At 42.0% G+C, this 18,921-nt stretch overlaps 2 protein-coding genes across 7 annotated transcripts; both read right to left on the reverse strand.

Annotated features, from left to right (window-relative positions):
- Positions 1-2,513: 2,513 nt before the first annotated feature.
- On the reverse strand, positions 2,514-12,823 carry eif4ba (eukaryotic translation initiation factor 4Ba). 5 transcript variants are annotated; one of them, XM_053432367.1, is made up of 15 exons: positions 12,700-12,823; positions 10,865-11,014; positions 9,936-10,141; positions 9,163-9,279; positions 8,859-8,913; positions 8,502-8,720; positions 8,156-8,287; positions 7,785-7,946; positions 7,394-7,676; positions 7,200-7,288; positions 6,771-7,032; positions 6,604-6,641; positions 4,862-4,979; positions 4,397-4,469; positions 2,514-3,383 (listed from the first exon to the last, which is right to left on the reverse strand). In XM_053432367.1, exons 1-15 carry the CDS (start codon positions 12,710-12,712, stop codon positions 3,315-3,317), a joined length of 1,986 nt encoding a protein of 661 aa, XP_053288342.1. In that variant the 5' UTR covers positions 12,713-12,823; the 3' UTR covers positions 2,514-3,314. The 5 variants fall into 5 exon arrangements, with proteins under 5 accessions (XP_053288342.1, XP_053288359.1, XP_053288350.1 ...); XM_053432384.1 differs by lacking the exon at positions 4,862-4,979; XM_053432375.1 differs by lacking the exon at positions 4,397-4,469.
- A 1,697-nt stretch (positions 12,824-14,520) lies between these two features.
- On the reverse strand, positions 14,521-18,308 carry LOC128449316 (keratin, type I cytoskeletal 18). 2 transcript variants are annotated; one of them, XR_008339861.1, is made up of 7 exons: positions 17,760-18,308; positions 16,386-16,468; positions 15,941-16,097; positions 15,677-15,841; positions 15,467-15,592; positions 14,959-15,243; positions 14,521-14,825 (listed from the first exon to the last, which is right to left on the reverse strand). XR_008339861.1 is itself a non-coding variant. In XM_053432415.1 (7 exons), the coding sequence occupies exons 1-7, from the start codon at positions 18,216-18,218 to the stop codon at positions 14,786-14,788; spliced, it is 1,251 nt and encodes a 416-aa protein (XP_053288390.1). In that variant the 5' UTR covers positions 18,219-18,308; the 3' UTR covers positions 14,521-14,785. The 2 variants fall into 2 exon arrangements, 1 of the variants encoding a protein (XP_053288390.1); XM_053432415.1 differs by having other exon boundaries at positions 15,023-15,243.
- Between the last annotated feature and the right edge of the window lie 613 nt (positions 18,309-18,921).

Raw genomic sequence — 18,921 nt, forward strand, 5'->3', positions numbered from 1 at the left:
AGACGATACAAAGCGGCCTTTGGTTTAAATAAAGTGAGACCAATGCTGGCTAAATGAGGTGACAAACCATCGACATGTGGCCGTAAGTGAGACTTTTAGCTAAATCAAACCTACCTCTGTGTTAACGCTCCAGAGATCTGACGACGAGGGTAGATGTCCATAATGCACACACACACACACACACACACACACACTCATGACATTACAATGACTTACATTGATTTCCTTGGGGCTTAATTTGACCCCAACCATTAATTTGTGCATTAACCTTAACCTTAAATTTAACATGAACCTAAATCTAACCTTAAAACATGTCCTCATCCTTAAAACTAATAATTTACATTATGAGGACTTGCTAAGTCCCCACAATTTTCCTGTGTAAAAAGATTTAGGTCCCCACAACATGAGTAATACCTTGACCACACCCCCACAACCCCACACAAACACTGGCCTACTGTACTGATTTTACAGGTATATAACCTGTGCAGTACTATGACAGATTTTCCTAAAACATCATGTCGGGGTCTAAAGAACAGACCCTCCCACTCGGGTTGGGACTTGAAGGACCCTCCTGTGTGAATCAGCTGCTGATTCATGTTAACAGGGGTCAGTGGGGGGGGGGCAACACAACAAAACTCCAGGATGCCGTCGTTTTATTCACTGAGACAGTTTGTTACCATGTAGTGACGCAAAAAGACTTTGATCCAAAGATCGGCTCAAATGCAGGACAACGCTGTGTACACACAAAACCTTGGGACAGTTTCCTGTGTGCATGCTCGCAGCTCGACTCCAGGGCGGCTGATGCCTGTTGGTTCATCTGCTGCTTTGTTTCAGACTGAAATATTACAACAACTCTTCATGGTTTTTCAATGAATTTCTCTGAAGAGCTTCATGGTTCCCAGATGATGAACACGTCTGACTCTGGTCTTCCCAACTGTTCCTTTAGTTTAGTTACTATATGCGTTCTTGAATCACATCAGGTTGTTGTTCATGTCATCAGACTACATGTACAAACATATTGAGCCTTTTTGAATATGCTAGTAGAAAGAACCTTGAAAACATTAAAACTCGACTTAACATGAGGACATGAGCTTGTGATTTTTAGTTTTTCTAACTTCTTTTACCCAATATTTTCTCTCAGATTGGGTGAATCAAGGTGGTGGACTTAACATAAAGATGCTCATTACAGTCACACATGATAAAATGATGCTGAAGCATTTGTTTTTAGCTCTGTGATAGTTGTGATTAGGGCTGAGCATTATGACCAAAAAATATGTCAAAATAAAAATGTTCATATCAGTCAATTTCAGTAATTATCATGGAAAACGTCACATTATGATTGTTTTAAACATTTAAAGTCTAGTATTTGCTCCTGAGTGAAGGCTGTGGTTTTAATCTCTTTATGAGCAGAGAATGAAAAGTTGACAAACAGCAAAACATTTTAAAAACTGAGGTAGATCAATGTAGTGTTTCTAACTGTGCTGCCACCGTGCATATATACAAATGTAATGAATAAATATTGGACCTTTTAATGTTGACTCTTGTTTAAAAATCCTGTTGTTTTATTGCCCTGCCCTATGTTAATTTAAATCAAATGACTTGTCATATAAATTTGTAGATGTGAGTGTATAAACGTTATATGACCTTATGAAATTAAGTCCCAGTTCACAAGGATGGTTGATGCATAAAGCTGATGGTCACTTCTTCTGACTCACACACTTTCTATTTCCTGAAAAGCCACAAGAGTTAATAGCTGGCAACAAACCCAGTCAAAAAATTGACCGTTTTCACCGAACTCCCACTAGTTTATTGGTCTAATTGTTCCATGACACATAACATTGATGGTCACCTTTGATACAACATTGTCTAAAACACACACAGACACACCTGCTGCAGCTCAATGTTCCTTTTACTGTCCGTCTCTACTTTGCTGATGTCTGCTGTTCAGAGGTCCTCAGGAGTCTTATTCTGCAGTGTGAGTGTGTGAGTGTGTGTGTGTGTGTCGTGGAGCTCAGCAGGATCCTGACCAGCTGTCACCAGGAGCCAGGCCCTCAGCAGGAGGCTGCGACTGTAGAAACACTGAGGTAATGTTCTGCCCCGCCAGACCACACCAGGAGAACAATTAGCAGAGGAAAGATATTTTGTTTTTCTTTCTAATAAAGCAACTCGCCAAACTCCGACTGACTAAATCTAAAATGGCGTACTGTCACAAAAAGTGTGTGCGGCCTCAGCAGGTGAGGAGTTAACAGTCTGGCCTGTCTGTGAACATTTAACTAGTAGAGACAATCACAAAATGTACTTCAAATGTCTCTAAATTCGTTTTTGGCCTATGGCTAAAAAAGCACATACTATTTTAATGTGTAATGACTCCCAATTCTTTGCACATTGGAAGAGAAGTTGACATAATCTCATGGAAACCCCCACAGACCAGATTTTCCCCAAATAGTTGGTTTTCTTCACTTGAGGAAGAGAGAGTGATTTTGACAGCAGAGAATCTTTAAGACGGCAGGAGATGAGATCATGATGAGCTTTTAATGAATATGATTATTTCATCAGGAGGTGGAGAGAAATAGACACATTACAACTGACGGCACTTGAGGATCAAGTTGCCGCTGCTTATCTTTCAGCGTTGACACGAAAATCAGTCCTGCAGAACTGCCTATAAATTACACTCCTCTCTTCTAATGATCTGTCAATCAGTTCTGCTCGAAAGAAGAAATTCAGTCACTGGTTTGCTGAGTGGTGGATACATGACTCATGAAAGCGTTTTAATTAGTCATCAGGTCTCACATTCGTGCCTGTTAGTAGCTTGATTATTTTCATGAATTAATTTGTTGGATTCATTTAAAGGAATGAATAAAAAGGCTTGATGATGAATCGTTAGACATTTAATCTACAGGGAATATGACAGACAAAAAAAAAAAAAAGAGGTTCCACTTAATGAAGCTACATCTTTTGTCTTGTGCTCCGACTTGTAACCTACAAATGGACAAATTCATTGATTTCTCTCACTTTTCCATTTATTTATTACAATTAATTCATTGTTATTTATCATTTTCCATGTGTCAGCTATTCCTTTTTAAAACAACTTCAGTATGTGACTATTCTTTAGAACCTGAAAAGTCCTGAAGGTGGGGCGGGGGGGGGGGTTCAAAGCAGAGGACAAGTTTGTAAAAGGAAAGGAAGGAAGGGTGGAGGAAGTGAGGTCTTCCCAGGAGATTTATCATCATAAACTATGTGAGATTAATTTTGATCTGCATTCATCTGTTTCTCCTCTTTCTTGCTTTTTCGGGAGGCGTCGTCATTGACGCCCTCTATTCAACGTCCTCGGCATCGTCTCCGTCCATTAGCAAAGCGGCGTACTTACTGGCTGAGCTGAATTTCTGAAAGAAAAACAAACAAAGAACCTGGATCAGAACAGTACGTTTGTTGAACAGATGTGGCAAATACAGAGCATGTTATGTTCTTGAGGAGCATGAAATAGCATTATGGTGGCGCCCAACTAAATTGAGTGTTGGGGATTGCTGCATATTCCGATTACGTTGTAAATAATTTGGCAATTTAGATATTGAATTCTTTTTAGATGTCATTATCAAAGCCTTATGAAAAAAGGTTTGAAATTCTACAGTGCAACTATAAACTACTGAAAATCACTATGAATAAAACCCAAATATACAGACCTTGAATTAAGAATGTTTGTTAAAGGTCCAGTGTGTACGATTTAAGAGAAAGGGATCTTTTGGCAGAAATTGAATATAAAATAATCCTAGTGATGTTTTCATTAGTGTTTCATATAAATTGTACAAATTGTTTCTTTAGCCTATAATGGGCCCTTAATATTTAAATACTTTATATTTACATCAGGAGCAGGTCCTCTGTGGGAGCAATCATGTTTTTTTCTGGAAAAACTTGAAACTAAACACCTTTTGGGTTTGTATGACAACTGAAGGCTACCACAGGTCTCCCTCATGTTTGGAAGGGAGGATGAGGGGTATTCAGCTGCAACATGAAACTCCACCACTAGATGTCACAACACTCTACCCACTGAACCTTTAAATAGGCTGCAAACATAAATGGACATCTTTTCTGCATCGCTTATAATGTAAAATTAAAGTTTTTATATCAGCAAAAACAAATACAGATACTGTGTCTGTAAAAGGCTCATTTCCGCAGATTTTTATTGGCCAATTGATAAATTGGGCCGGCTCTACATTAGGGTAAATGATTATATGAGTGGGCTTCTTATCTAGTTCACAAGAGGATCTTTCTTCTAAAATCTACAGTGTAAAAGGGAGAGACTCAAGGCATCATGGACACTCTACACTGACGGTGGAAGGGGGAGGGGGGGAGGAGGATATTTCAGACAGATTTTGGTGTCACTCGGTTAAGGACTTACAGGGGTTGGGCTTTCTTCGTATTTCTTTGGCTCTGGAGGTGGTCTGGAGTCTCGGTCTCTTCTGTTATCCTTTCTACAATCAGAACGAACACTAACGTTAAAATTAATTGGATGGGCCAGACACGGGAAAGTTTTCCCTTTCTGAGAATCCTCAATCCAGCAGTTAAAAAAGACTACGCTTATTTTCATGATCTTAACATTCTCATGACGAAGGGCAAAATTCTGGAATGTTGACCTTACTGCTGAGGTTTCCTGCACTACACCATGGGGATTGTAACTATTTGCTGTAAAAAGGGAAAACATTAAACATGCTTATGTCCTTGTTTCCCTAATGACCAAAATACCAGGAACAATTCATGCATCAGGAGTTACAGAACTGAGCAAAGGCCACTCTTCACAGATGCCCAGTGTATATATCCTCCCTGCCTTCAGTGATCTGAAGTTGCCAAGCTTTGAATGGCTGACCTGTCTGCCTCCTTTCTTCGGTCTCTGTTTGGCCCCTGTCCAAGGCCCCGCCCTGCAGGCCCCCCTTTTGCCAGCGGGGGCCCCCGGTCCCGACGCACACCGCCAGCCTTGTTCTCATCTTAAAGGAGAAGCCAGACATGTAAGTAAAGGGAAGTTGTTGGACTTGATACAGTCGACTACCCTCACAACACATTGCAGTCAAAAGGCACTGGGTTGGATTCAAAAGCTGTTAGTCACTGATAAGAAGTGCACCACTGCTTGAATGCAAGTGGAGTCTGTGCAACAGAAGAAGACTCTCATAAATTTGATACTGGCTCACGCTATACCAGAGATTTCCAAACTATTAGTTCAAGTAAGACCAGTTCTGATACAGCAATGCAGATAATGGATCTTCTGCATAATTCTAGACCCGATATTGTTTAAGTCAGAATTATGGTAGATTTGCATATGGTGCATATTTAGTACCATACTCGTTACTTCAGATTTTCCCATGATAACAGACTAATGTTTAGAACATTTTAGTGCTTTACACTGAGGTGGAAGATGATCCTGTGACCTGCTCTTTACTCAATTATGACAGTTGGTTATCAGTGTGAAAGGTAATTATAACAGCTGCTCCTACACCTGATGTGGAGAAGCTTGACTTTGTGAAAAAAAGACTGAAAATCTCTGATGCAACTTATCATTCGAAATGTATAATGAGGATTGAGGCTGTTAAATATTAAACTTTCAGGTTAGATTCCTGTCACCTCCTCTGGACCACAGAAGTTTTAAACCACCTTTATTTCTGCGTTGCAGGGTGAATGATCATGAAAAGAAGTGTGTGAGAAAAGGTCCTAATGAGATAAAAATTCAATCTGGTGCAGCCACACTCAACTGGAGCAAGTCCTCAATAAAGGAAAAGAAACAAGGACACTGTGTAGATTGTGGACAACAGTCCCAAATGCAATTTTATATATGGGCAATCAGATGTTTAAAAAAAAATTACACTTTCAGATACAATCTACACAGGTTGAGTAGAGAACTTTTAGGTTAGCGGCGGAGCTTTAGAAATAACGGTGCCAGTTTTTGCGCATGCCAAAACATTGGTTTAATATCTCAAAAACGATTGTATGGGCTGCTGTGTCATTTGTCACTGAGCCAAAGGTCAAACATTTCCACTCATCCAACACTTCATGACAGAACGACGCTAAAATCAATGATAGACTTCCCATCAGCTCTAAAATCGGATGTTTAATATGCTCACATTACAATGTCACCATACTACACATTGTTAGCATGAAAACATCAACAGCTGAGGACATGCATGCTGTCATGAGGTTTATATCTCAAAGAACTGCAGAGGCTAATGAGAAGAGTCTGAGATGTCCTAAAAAGGCCACCGTTCACAGAATACACTGTTTTGATAAACATAACATGGCTTTTCCACTGGTGTCAAATTGTTTTGCTTAATTGGTGGTAAGAATAAAAAAAAAAAACAGCAATGTTGTGTGATGCCCCTTACATTATCGCAGGCTGACATATTGTCTTGTTCAAATTTAAAGTCCCATTATCTCATAGCTTTGCAGATGTATGCAAGTGTTTGTGTTTACAGAAATGTCTTCCCTCCTCAGCTTCCTGTGTTTTTGTTGAGTCCTTTTATAGTTGCACTGTCTCTTGGTTGTTCAATTGCATTCAAGCTTAATGTGGGGTTTGGTTAGGGTGAAATTCCAATGTGCCTAGCACTCATCAGTCGTCCTTACCCTTTCCAGATTCTCTTTCATCCGCAGAACTTGAGGAGCTTTAGAAAGAAAGTGAAGACAATCAGAAATAGAAATCAGGACACCGATAGCCTGTGACAGAAAAATGTGTGAGGGTAGACATTTTGTACTTTTTGGATAAAAGTTTCTGTTCCCAACTATAGTCTCACCTGAGCTTGGGAGGAGTTGATCCACTTGGGGAGACAGGAGAGACTGGAGGTCGGCCTTCCCCTTCACTAGAGCCTGTGTTGACGACACCTCTCTTGGCCCAGGCGTTCTCCTTGGGAGGAGGTGCAGGCATCACCTTCAGGGGCTCCTTGGAGGAGCTTGTAGAGGGGGGGTGTGAGGGTGGCACGGGGGAGGAGGGTTCACCTTCTCTCCCACTGAAAACTTCATTCTCGCCAGAGCGATCATTATCTCCACACCGAGACCCTGATAATAGAAAGAAAGGGACACAATTTTAAGTCGGGGCAGAGAGAATAAGTCTGTAGTTGAAAACAGAACACAATCATGTGCAATTGCAGTCTCTACCTGTTTACAAGTGAAATACAGATATATAAAGGTAAGCTATATAGAAATTAAATTTGGAGTTATCTTACCCCTTCCAGAAGTACTTCCTGGCTGTGAAGACTCACTTGCTGTGCGAGATCGCTCAGTATGAGATTCCTCATTGCGCCAGCTTGGGTCTCTGAAAACAATGACAAGCAAGTTTAAAAAAATATCAGAACGAAAGATATCGCCAATTTCTTTTTTATGTACTTTGATTTTAAAACCATCCATGTCAGTCTCTGACCTGTCTCGCATCTTTCTGTCGGGTCCCCGGCCTCTGTCGTCCTCCAGCTGCCTCTGCAGACGTTCTTCCTCCTTCTTCAGCCTCTCCTCTACCTCCCTTTCCTTAGCAGCTGTGTCAACAGGCTTGGCAGCGCCAAAGATGGATGAGGACCTGCTGCCGGAGCTTGGAGCAGCAGCAGGGGAAGGACCGCTGCCGCCACCACCACCAGCAGCAGCAGCAGCAGCAGCAGCCTCCTCGAGCACACTGCGGGGCTTAAGGTTCAGCTTGGGTCTCTGCACAGGAGCTAGAGTGAGCACAGCACAGGATTATTATAGTTTTTATTTTCAAGAATATATTAATTGGATTTGTGGCAACTATAATGCTAATGCAAAGACCAAAACTGAACTCTCACCTCTGTCGTCCTGCCTCTCCTCCCGTTTCTCATACTTGTCATCACGGCCGCCATAACGATCCTTGTCCCCATAACGATCACTGCTACCCCGAGTGTCATCATAGTCACGGCGGAAGCCGGTGCCAAAGGCACGACGACTACCTCCACTACCAGAGTCAAAACCTGACAGGATGGAAAGGACACAAGGAACTTGAAAGACGAGAACAGGAAATGCTGCCAAAAGCGCGATCAAGATTGCAGCTAAACAATCCGGAGGTCGTGTAAATCAATTATTCCATTAGGGTGGGAATGTATTGTTTTTTAAAACTCTTTTACATAATTCTTTAGATTTAAGAAAAAAACAGCAACCAAAGAAATGCACGACTACTCACCACCTCTGTCGTAGTCTCTGCGGTCCCTGTCGTCATAACGATCCCGGAAGCGGTCTCTTCCTCCTTCAAAACGATCACCGTCACGCCGTGGTCCATCTCTGAAACGATCCGACTCGTAACGGTCCCGTGATCCTGCAAAAGCATAGATAGAAGAAAAAAAATGAATCACATATCCTTTTCCAATGAACTGCCAATGACTCAATGGCCTGACGTAATATATCTACAATCGGGTTAGACTGGAATTGACTAATAAGTCCTTTCTATACAAAACTGCATCTACATAACAATTATTAGAAATGAAAAAAGTTAAGAAGTTGAAGCACAAACTAAATCATTTCCAACTCACTCTCTCCAAAGGCATCACTCTTGGGAGGTCCAAAGCCATCATCTCTCTTGGGGGGTCCAAAGCCATCATCCCTCTTGCGGGGTCCAAAGGAATCATCTCTCTTGGGGGGTCCATCATCATCGGAACTTGGCCGAGCTCTCCAGTCACTGTCCGTCTTATCGGGACCCATGTCTTCCATCCGTCCACCCCTGTCTCGGCCTCCCATACCACTGTCTCTCTCTGAAGTACGAAAAGGTGACATCAAGTTTAATTATAGAATATGTAGGTTGAAGGATGTACTTGATCAATCACCCCAAATTGGAGCCCTGCAGCATCTAAAGGACAGAAAAAGCCACAAAAATATAAGTTAGCATGTACCTTTATCATTCGACTGGTCTGCAATATCCACACGAATCCTTCGGTTCCCCAAGTTCTGTTGAACAGATAAAGGAGACAAATTATTTTTCGATTCTTTGATTACACTTTTATGAAAAAGAAAGACCGACTCATCTAAAAGTAAAAGTATAAATGATGAAACTATACAATTGTAATGCGATACAGCAAAAAAAAAAAAACTATAAGATTTTATTGTGCAATTCAATTATGGGAAACTTGTACAGACATGAAAATAGTAAGATCAAAATGCAGAGATTTGAAATCATTTTTTGCTGCATCATCTCACCTCCTCATTGAGACTGAGGGCCCTCAAGAGGGAATCCACATCGTCAAATTCAGCATAACCAAAGCCCTTCAGCCTCTCTGGGTTACTGGGCTCTCGAGGCAGACGCACTGCACTGATCTGAAAATGAAGACAGAATAAGAAAACAGAATGTGCAGAACTGGACTCAGCACTGTACAGTTCACTGCTACATATCCAGGATATCTTAAGAGCACTATGAGATTCAAGATTTTTATTATCAAATGCACAACAATAACATTAAGCAGTCGCTGGCAGTGAAATGCTTGAGTCACACGCTCTCTTCTAGCAATGCTCAAGTAATTACAACCTAAAAAATAAAATAGAAATAGTATAAAATAGAATAAAATAGAATCTGGAAGATATGGGCTGATTTAGGGATGGAGGACATTCCAGAGTACTGTGTTCAATTTCTGAATTTCCCATAGATAAGTGGTCAGGTCATTTTAGATCAGATGAGCTTAGTTATTAAGTCACAAAGTTTTAAGCAATATGTCCTACTGGGATATGATGAGCCATCTGGAGACGAGACAGATGTAATAAAGGTGATATTTTATCTAAAAACTGCATGTTTTATGGCCACTCAGACTGTTTTGCTAACCCTTACATTACAGGTGCTATGTGGCGCATAAGAGACTAACTGAAACTGTCTCTTGCGTTTTCCTGACTGTGCTGCTTTGCAAAACAAAGACAAGCAGTAACTGTTTCCAAGTGCTATCTGTTATAGCCTGCACATTGCATGTGCTTGTTACACCTACTGCCAAGCCGCGGAAGAAATCTTTGATCGACTCTTCGGAGACTTCATAGGGCAGGTTGCCCAGGAAGGCTGTGTACGGCGGGCTACGGGGCAGTCGAGACCGGTCGACGTTGGGTTCACGGGCTGATCGAGGTGCTGTGGGCAGGACGGAGCGGTCAATTGCCGATGCCCGGTATGACTCCTCCTCTGTGTGCCACGAAGTCGAAACTGGAGAGAAAAAACGTACCAGTGTCACACATGGCATAACAAGCAATTATATTCATTATCAATTAATCTTTTAATAGTAAGATAAATCACTCCTTAAATATTTGAGAATCACAACAAAAAAAACATTGTAGGATGCAAGCAAGTCCCACAAGTAACCCCAGAAAGCAAAAGTGAAAGACAAAAATCACTGAATATGTCAAAAAACTAGTATGAGATTGATAATATGGGGTTTTTGGTGATGTAACTTATAGGCAACCCATCTATAACATCAAAGTGTCATCCCAAATCAGCACTAAAATATTAGTGAATTCCATTTTTTTTTTAAACATACGGCGCTCAAATGTAATCAAATCATTACCAACTCTGGCAGAACTTGTTAGACTCAAGTTTAACATTGGAAAAAACAGAGCAGCAGACAGGAAAGTTTAACAGTGACATCATCACTTGAATTGAATCAGCCTTCATCAACAAGTATATCAGGTAGTGGTGGACATGAAACACAAGTATCACCCTTATATCAGCAGAGACTCTGATGTGTCGTCATACCTAAACTGAAATTGTGGAGTTTAGCCATTTGCACTGCATGCCCCTCTAATCCACCTGACATCTTTTTTTACTGCTCTACCCCTAAGGGCAAACAGACACTTTTTTCTTCTTCTTCTTTCAGTCAAATGTTAAACTATATAGATTGACAGCAAAAACCAGCATGTGTATTTCACTCACCATCTCCTTCCAGGTCGTCAGTCTCATCAGCCCAGCTAGTTGACTTTGCCGGGTAGCTGGGCGGCGCAGGGTTGCTATTGCCTCCGCTGTTGTCCTCTGCCAGGAAGTCAGTCAGAGTGAGGGTCTTCCCCTTCTTATTCTTCTTCTTAGCTAAGGGGTAAAAAACAAACAGATCATGGTCAACCATGATGAACGAAACATGCCAAGTCATGAATTTTTTTATGATCGCTTCACTGTCTTGTATTAGATGCTGTGAACAACTGTGATTATTTATTTAAAGATTCAATTGGAAAAACAATAATGCTGTGATATACAACACAAAAACAGTCTTAGTTTAAAAAGACGTGTGTGTGTCTACTGTTGTTGACAGCTCCAGCTCGACAACAAACAAGATGTAGTCCAGCCAAGCCAGATAAGGAGACTGCAGCGTGTATGCGATGACAAAAACACTTATTCCTCTACTGGAAAGCACAACACACAAGGAGTGGTCTGCACATCCAACTGACAGCGTGCAGGTGCTCCGAGAAGGCTCATCTCTGTTCAGCTTCAGGAGTGAAGTTGTGTTATCTGATAACTACATGGATGAATGGATGAGTTCTAAAAACGAATCCTGTATAAACTGCACAACATTCCTCAAGGGTGTGTATTTGAATGATAAACTGTTGTTAGGTGTGCCCCCCCTCCACACACAGCCCATAGACCAGCCCTAGTTTGTTTTAATCTGAGGCAGAAAAAGGAGGTGAGCTATAAAGATGGCTGTGAGCTTTATTCTGAAAATCCAAGCTGTCAGGACATTTTATACACGTCGTTAAAACCTGCACGCACACAGGGAGCAGGGAAATAATGCTAAGTCATTGCTTACATTAAACACAGGCCTAGCTACCCGGCCTCGACTGCGAGCTGATGAACGAAAAACAAGCCCTGTTTAGCATCCTTCTTGGCGATATGCTAACATGCAGCATTAGCTTGCTGAAAGCTGCGTAACGTTAACTTTAGGGAGTTGCAGTTAAAGCAACATTGGCTGCTAGCTTAATGTTTGGGCTAACCATACTGGTTGTTTGCTTGTTGTGTACGTAGGTCGCCTTTGTCTGTATGCGGGCTTAGCCAGCAAATGACTGCTGACGGGGGAAGTATCCCTGCTTAGCTAGCTAGGTTTTAGGGCCTAGTAGCGCACGATGCAGAGCCAGGGTCCAAGTGCGCCATCAGCGGGGCTACAATGGGCCGACCGGCCGGAAAGGAGGGAGAGCACGGAGTTGTTTAACTACCATGGGAAGTATTTAGGAGGCGACCCAAACCGGGCCCGGGTGCCACATTTCAGCCGCCACAGACGCAAGGAGAGCCGGGGCTGCACACGTGGGGAGACTCCTCGGGCAGCCCGGAGTGCTCGGCTCGACCCCTCCTCCACAGAACGCGCCTGCGCCCGGTGCCTTTCTGCTGTGAGCGCCACGGCGAGTTCCGCCACAGACACACAATGTGCCAGCTCTGCACGCACTACCAAACATTTCATAACGTGTCACACGCATTATAATATGCCCTACATCACATGCTAACGTATGCTAACACCGCGGTAACGTTAGCCCCCGGGAAGAACAGCAAGCAAGGAGTCGGTTTAAATGTTCGGAATGTGCTAGTCGTTTCGTCCCTTCCTCCGGCAGCCACTATCCTTACAGGGCCCCAAAACAACCAGAAAACCTATTTACACGAGCGGGACACCGACACGGTTCGACAAGGCGATGTCTTAACAACCTCTAAACGTAAAATGTTTTAATATATCGGCGTATAAACCGTTGAAATCCCCACCGGCCACCAACATCGTTCACCCACATAAACCTCACCTGACGCCGCCATGTTGGAGAGCGAGTTCGTAGTAATTCCCGGATGAAGGCGTCAGAGGTTTATTATCGGGAGCGCGCATCGTGAACAGCGGAGCCTGTCTGTCTCCTCCCTTGTTTGCTCACTGACCCACATCTGCCCAGTGGCTCTGCTGTTTCATAACTTTACTTCATATCTCTCACTGTTGTTCCTCTTTTTCTTTTCTAATATCTTTTAGAATATTTTCATCGCATCCAAAAAAGGTTTGAAGCGATACATCTAGATTCTGTATTTCTTCCCTGTGCCTGAATTGATCGATGCCGGTGTCTTTTACTACCTCTTGCTTATATTTGAATCTCCTTTCTTGTTTCCCTCCTAACCCTACTCCCTTATTATATAGACATTTAGCCACAGTCACACTTATCCAACAGGCACATTTACCATATTTGAAATGCCCCTCCCTCATATTCTCATACTGAACAGTTAGGTACTCTCTTTACCTTATCCTGCTCTGACATCATGAACTATCGAGCACCCCTAAATTAAAAAAACATCCAAAGTAAACAATGCCGGCATCCCCCTGCCTTAACAAGTCTGTGCACTTAAATGCAGAAGAGCTGAGTGTAAATATACAGATATTTTACAGGTTTCATATGACACACAATAATTTAAATCTCTACCAAAACTTAGTAGAAAGAGCTGTTTAAGACAAATAACAGTGTAGTGACACTCTCTGTAGTGACACTCTGATTAGATCAAATTAGATCTTCCATCTCAGGTCTTCTTCGACCTGTGTCCTCCTCCCACTTCACTGACCTTGTCTCTTATATAAATCCCACATCTTCTTCATCAGATATTTTATCAACTCAACTCGTTTAGTAGGTAGTAAAATATATTATTATAGCCATGAGTAGCAGCAGTTTATTAAATGATGCTGTCTCTCTTACCTTTGACCATGCAATGGGGCAACCTCTTCCAAGAATACAAGAATAATTATAGGGAAGTGCAACTCAACATCTGTACCCATATAATGTGGTAGACCGCAAGGCTCCATTTGAGGCCCAGTTTAATTATAATTTTATGGCTCTATTTTTCAGAAGCATATAAGCAGATGACCCATAGGTTTATTAGGGCACTTTAAGCTTATAATTACTTACAATCGATTAAAAATCTCCTTAACTGATCAGGTATCAATACTCCCCTTAAACCTTTGACCCTAGTCCATGGGTGTGTACAGACAATTTATCAGTCAGCATTAAAAATACTTTCTGATATTGTTACTTCACTATTGCTCAGGAATATCTTTTTCTCTTTCTTCTCTTTCAGTTATACTACTACACAGCATCTTCCACTCCATATACAAAGGATTGTTATTTTAGAACGTAATCAATGTCGCGCCTGCATGTGCAGGATCCATTCACAACGAGAACATTCAGTAACGGCACAGCAACAGCAACAGCAGATATGCCTCAAGTGGAAAGATAATATTGCCCTCTTTTATGGGACATTTGCAAAAAATATAAGAGACAAATAAAGTTGTAATATTTCAGGACTGTGAGTCATTTTTGGAAGTTCCCCATGCTTTCTTGTAGTTAAACAAATTGAGGTAGCTTTAAGCATACTTGAAGTGTACACGAGAGACTACAACAACAGTATATAATTTGTAATAACATGTCTTTTTAAAGATGTGGATCTTCTGTCAACATAAATGAATTACTCATCTCGTTCAAACTTTGGTTTTCAAGTAGTGGATGCTATGGTAGTGCATTAAGTATGACAAAAACGTATAAAGAAACATAAAATGCACATTCTTTCATTATGTACCAATACACAAGAGTCATGGCTGTGGGTCAAGGAGTGGTTTTATTTTATTTTACTGACTAGTGGCAGGCAGCGGTTGCTTTTGTAACAGCTCTGCATGTTTCATTGTGGTGTGGAAGAATGCCTTTATTCAGAGTTACACAAATCATTCACGATTTTACACTGCATGTGGTCTCGGTTAAAAAATGGCTTCAGTTGATTGGATCAGCAGGACATTTTTTCCGTTGTTTATAATTTTGGGTCACTTTGATTTCATCGTTGGGGTGGTCCCGGATCCTTGGTTCCAAATTAGAATGTGCCCGCCAGCTCGTCCAGTGCATCCTGGAGCCTGTGTCAAACAAAAGGGACAAATTTCACTTTCAAAATATTCATGTTGAATTTGTCATGTGGCAGTCTGCCTCACTTTATGATGTTGTTATATGTGACCATGCAAACGGATAACAAGTGACTTTAGTATTCACCTGCACCACCATCACCACTTTGCCTCGATTAGTTTTTTTCTTCTGCCCCACTTTTAACTCTTACTTGAAGTCTCCACCATCCAGCAGCGTCTTGTAAGTCTCAATCTCTGCCTCCAGTTTCATCTTCATGTTCAGGAGCGCCTCATAGTCCTGGGTCTGTTGCTGAATGTTTGCACGCAAGTTAGTCAGCTCCTCTTCCAGGCGAATAATAAAGCCATTGTACTTCTCCATTTCCATGTTGTTTCGTTGCTCTGTGTTGCGTAGTGTGTCCTCTAGGGAGGATTTCTGATAAAGGATAAAAGAGAAAGTTTTTGGGCAAGCAAGTCTATTTCGGGAGAACATGAGAAAGTTGACACAAAAAATGTTTAACAATTGGAATAGGTGATATGTAGTCGTGAGTGTATTTTAGGGAATAGAGTTATTGCAGCAAGAATTTTTAGATATAATGAGAAAATTTTATTATTTGCAAATAAGTAAGGACAGAATATAATCGTAAAAAAATGCTTACTAAGCTCTGTTGGGATGCAAGTTCAATTTCAAGGGTCTGTAACTGTCTGGATAAGTCACCCATCTCCATCTGGGCCCCCTGGAGTGCTTCTGTGTTCTGTGATACCTGCACCTGTACATCTGAAATCTGACAAAGAGACAGGAAAATTAGTTAAACCCCCAAAAATTCTTTCACGAAAATTGCACAATTGCCCTTTCAACATCACATTACCTGATTTTCATGCCATAGTTTGAGGTCCTCCGCATTCTTCAGAGCGATCTTCTCGTAGTTGGACCTCACGTCCTCCATTAACTGGGACAGGTCTTGACCTTTAGGAGCGTCTACGTCCACTTGCACGCCGGAATGGGAGATCTGACTCCTCATCTCCATCACCTCCTACAGGACAGACAGGGGAGGGCAGAAAAAGAGAAATGAACAAAGTTGTTTTAAGACCTCTGGCTCTACTCAAGTGTGCTAATGATCATATTAACTCACATTGTCATGGTTCTTCTTCAGGAAAAGGAGCTCCTCCTTCACAGCTTCAATCTCACTCTCGATGTTCATCCTGGTCATGTTGGTGTCATCAATGACTTTCTTTAGGCCACCAATGTCAGCCTCCACAGACTGGCGGATTCCCATCTCATTGTCAAACCTATGGGAGTGTGCAGACACAAACTGTATTAGAGACACAACCAGCTTTTGTTCACACTGCACTGTGTGGTGCAATGTTGCATAGAGCCACAGCTGAGTAGATACAGCCCTGCTATTGTAGAAACCTCATTCTACCAGACATTATAGATACTACACCAAATGAACTGTACAAAATCTGTATGGACTTCTGCTGTAACTCTGTTTGTACAGGATGTAGAGATTCAGCTTTCATTTGTAATTCATATAAAACAACATAGACTATATTGAAATTGAATATAAAACAACTCACTTTACTTTGAAGTCGTCGGCAGCAAGACGGGCATTGTCCATCTGGAGCACAAAACGAGCATTCTCCGATATTTTGTCAAAGATCTGCGCAAAAAAAAGAAATTTTGACAAAATGATCTTTATGTGGTACCATTTTTCTAATGTAACTGGTTAGAAAGAATCCCATTTGTAACAAAGAACCCTTTTGCTCACTTTATATTATGAAATCCCCCCTTTTTTCACTCAGCTAAAGAATTGAACATATGATTTGAATCAGTATTTCCATTATGTTACAAAAGCAACCCCCAGATTCAGGTTTCACATCAGGGCCGCAGCACGATTTAATCCATCGTGTATCATAGAGTGAGAAAAAAAGAGGAACCACAAACTGAAGAACAGGAAAAGAGGATGTTCTCGTGCCAACCCTGAATCTGGTTTGTTTTAGCATTGTTGGAAAGAAGGGTTTCCTGTCTGACGAGTCATAAAGAGAATTTTTCTTCTCTCAAATTTCCACCCAGCTGCACTTTTCTCTTTGTATACTTGTGTTTATGTGTGGAAAATTCGTTGTGCATGGGCGTTTTTCTGAGTCTGTAAATTTTTGATGGTATCCTGAATCAGAGGAAATGGGAGATACAAGTCCCTTTATGTATCGATACAAAGTGCCAACATCAGTGTGTCAGTCTGTAACACTGAAGAAGTTGGGTCTGGAGAAGAATGTGACATTTGACTCTGCTGACTAGAGCTGATTGTTATACAACCAGTGGACATGCATTCATTTATGTGCACATACACATACACACACACACTCCCACTGGTAGTCCCAGAGCCTTTGTGTGCATGTGCGTGTGTCATTACCACACATCTGTTTCACATTGAGGTCCTCCTACACCAGAGTATGCTTCCAGAATCACTCTTTACACGTATGGGACCATTTGAAATGCCTTTGTCTGGTGTAGGTAGTTTGGGAGCTTTCCAGTCTATCTCCCTATGAAACCCTCGTGCTGGTGATTCATCAGAGGAAGTTCTGGCTGGTTTGTGGCACGAATACGTTTTCACAGGGGGGGAGGGTGAAAAGCTTGGCAACCACACCCTTCATTCTGTTGCCTGAAATTTGATCATCTACAAAAGAAAACTGTGAGTCTCACTGTAAACGGCCCCCATTTTGGTTTTCCAACTTCAGTCTTCAGATAAATCGTTAACACATTGATGTTATTTACTGGCATGAGTGCTGTCACATGCTCTCATTGATTAATCTCAGACACACTAATCTTCACTTATCTAGTTGTCTGTCTGATCTCGCTTTGACAAGGATTTTCACTCAACATTTTTTAGATAAAGCCTCCTACTCAACCTCCGCCTGTTCATTTTATTGATTATTCATCATTTCCATGCTCACCTGTTGTCGTAGGTCTTCGATGATGGGTTCATACTTGGAGTAGTCTTTGATTTCGGGTCCTCCCTTCTCCAGGGCGTCCCTGATCTTCATCTCCAGCTCCTGGTTGGCCTGCTCCAGGTTCCTCACCGTCTCCAGGTAATTGGCCAGGCGATCGTTGAGGTTTTGCATGGCCCCCTTCTCGTTGCCCTGTATCCCAGCACCACCTCCGCTTGCCATGGATGCACCAGCACCACCAAAACCTGCACCCGAACCTCCACCCATTCTGTTGCTCAGCTTGAAGGCGCTCGAAGAAGAGGTTACTGGTCCAGCAGATCGCAGTGAAGCTGCTGAGCCATAGGAGATGCGGGTGCCTTGTCCACCAGCACCACCATAAAGGCTGGCGCTGCTGTACTGGGGAGAAGAGCGGGTCATGGAGATGTGGGGAGAAGATCTAGTCATGCGGGTTGAACGGAAGCTCATTTTGGAGAAGTTGAGGCGCCTCAGGGAATGAAGTGAAAAATGAGATGTGGAAGCTCGCTGCTGGCCGGCTCAGAAAGTGACGCTGGCAGTGGGAAGTGGGGAACTTTATACTCCTGCTTCTCCCTCAATCACAGCTGGTCTCTCAGACCCTGCCCACTTCAACTTCGGCCCAGTCTTCCTGTCCTGCTCCCCCTCCCTGCTCTCATTCACTCACATGTTCCCCTTTTTTTTCAACATACGCAGTGTTTTTCGTCTCCAAGGAGACGTTTGAGGCATTTATCTGTTGTGGAAGCACTTAAAACAATCTCATTAAAACAACCAGAGCAAATCAGTTTAACTGGCTGAACTTTAGCGATCACATAAACAGCAGTTCACAGCAAAGGAAAGAAAGCCATGGCAGACATGTTGTCCAGCATAAAATACACACTTTGTTGAAAAGAGAAGCTCGAAAAAGATTAAAACAAAATGTTAAATGCTAGAATAGTCTTAGCAAATGTAGGCTTACTTTGCAAGCATGCAGCCAAATTCCTTTGGTTTGCCCATGAAAGGCATGATGCCCACCACTTGCTGCATAGTTTCGAAGGTTGTGGTCACATACGCTCCAAAATAGAGATATTTTGCCAGCCTTCGTATCTAGACTAAACTAAAAGCAAGATACAGCAGCTACAGCACAGATTCTTTTAAAACAGAGAGCAAGGACTTC

Source organism: Pleuronectes platessa, chromosome 2 (assembly GCF_947347685.1).
Source record: "Pleuronectes platessa chromosome 2, fPlePla1.1, whole genome shotgun sequence".
NCBI lineage: Eukaryota > Metazoa > Chordata > Actinopteri > Pleuronectiformes > Pleuronectidae > Pleuronectes > Pleuronectes platessa.

Coding starts and splice junctions, on each gene's coding strand:
- eif4ba (XM_053432367.1), bottom strand. Junction 8,288..8,501: donor GAGTGATGCCTTTGGAGAGA/GTGAGTTGGAAA, acceptor ATGCTTTTGCAG/GATCACGGGACCGTTACGAG. Junction 7,289..7,393: donor GACAGAAAGATGCGAGACAG/GTCAGAGACTGA, acceptor CATTGTTTTCAG/AGACCCAAGCTGGCGCAATG.
- LOC128449316 (XM_053432415.1), bottom strand. CDS start 18,218: ATGAGCTTCCGTTCAACCCGCATGACTAGATCTTCTCCCCACATCTCC. Junction 16,098..16,385: donor GCCGACGACTTCAAAGTAAA/GTGAGTTGTTTT, acceptor ACACTCCCATAG/GTTTGACAATGAGATGGGAA. Junction 14,826..15,022: donor CTGGATGGTGGAGACTTCAA/GTAAGAGTTAAA, acceptor TGTTTGACACAG/GCTCCAGGATGCACTGGACG.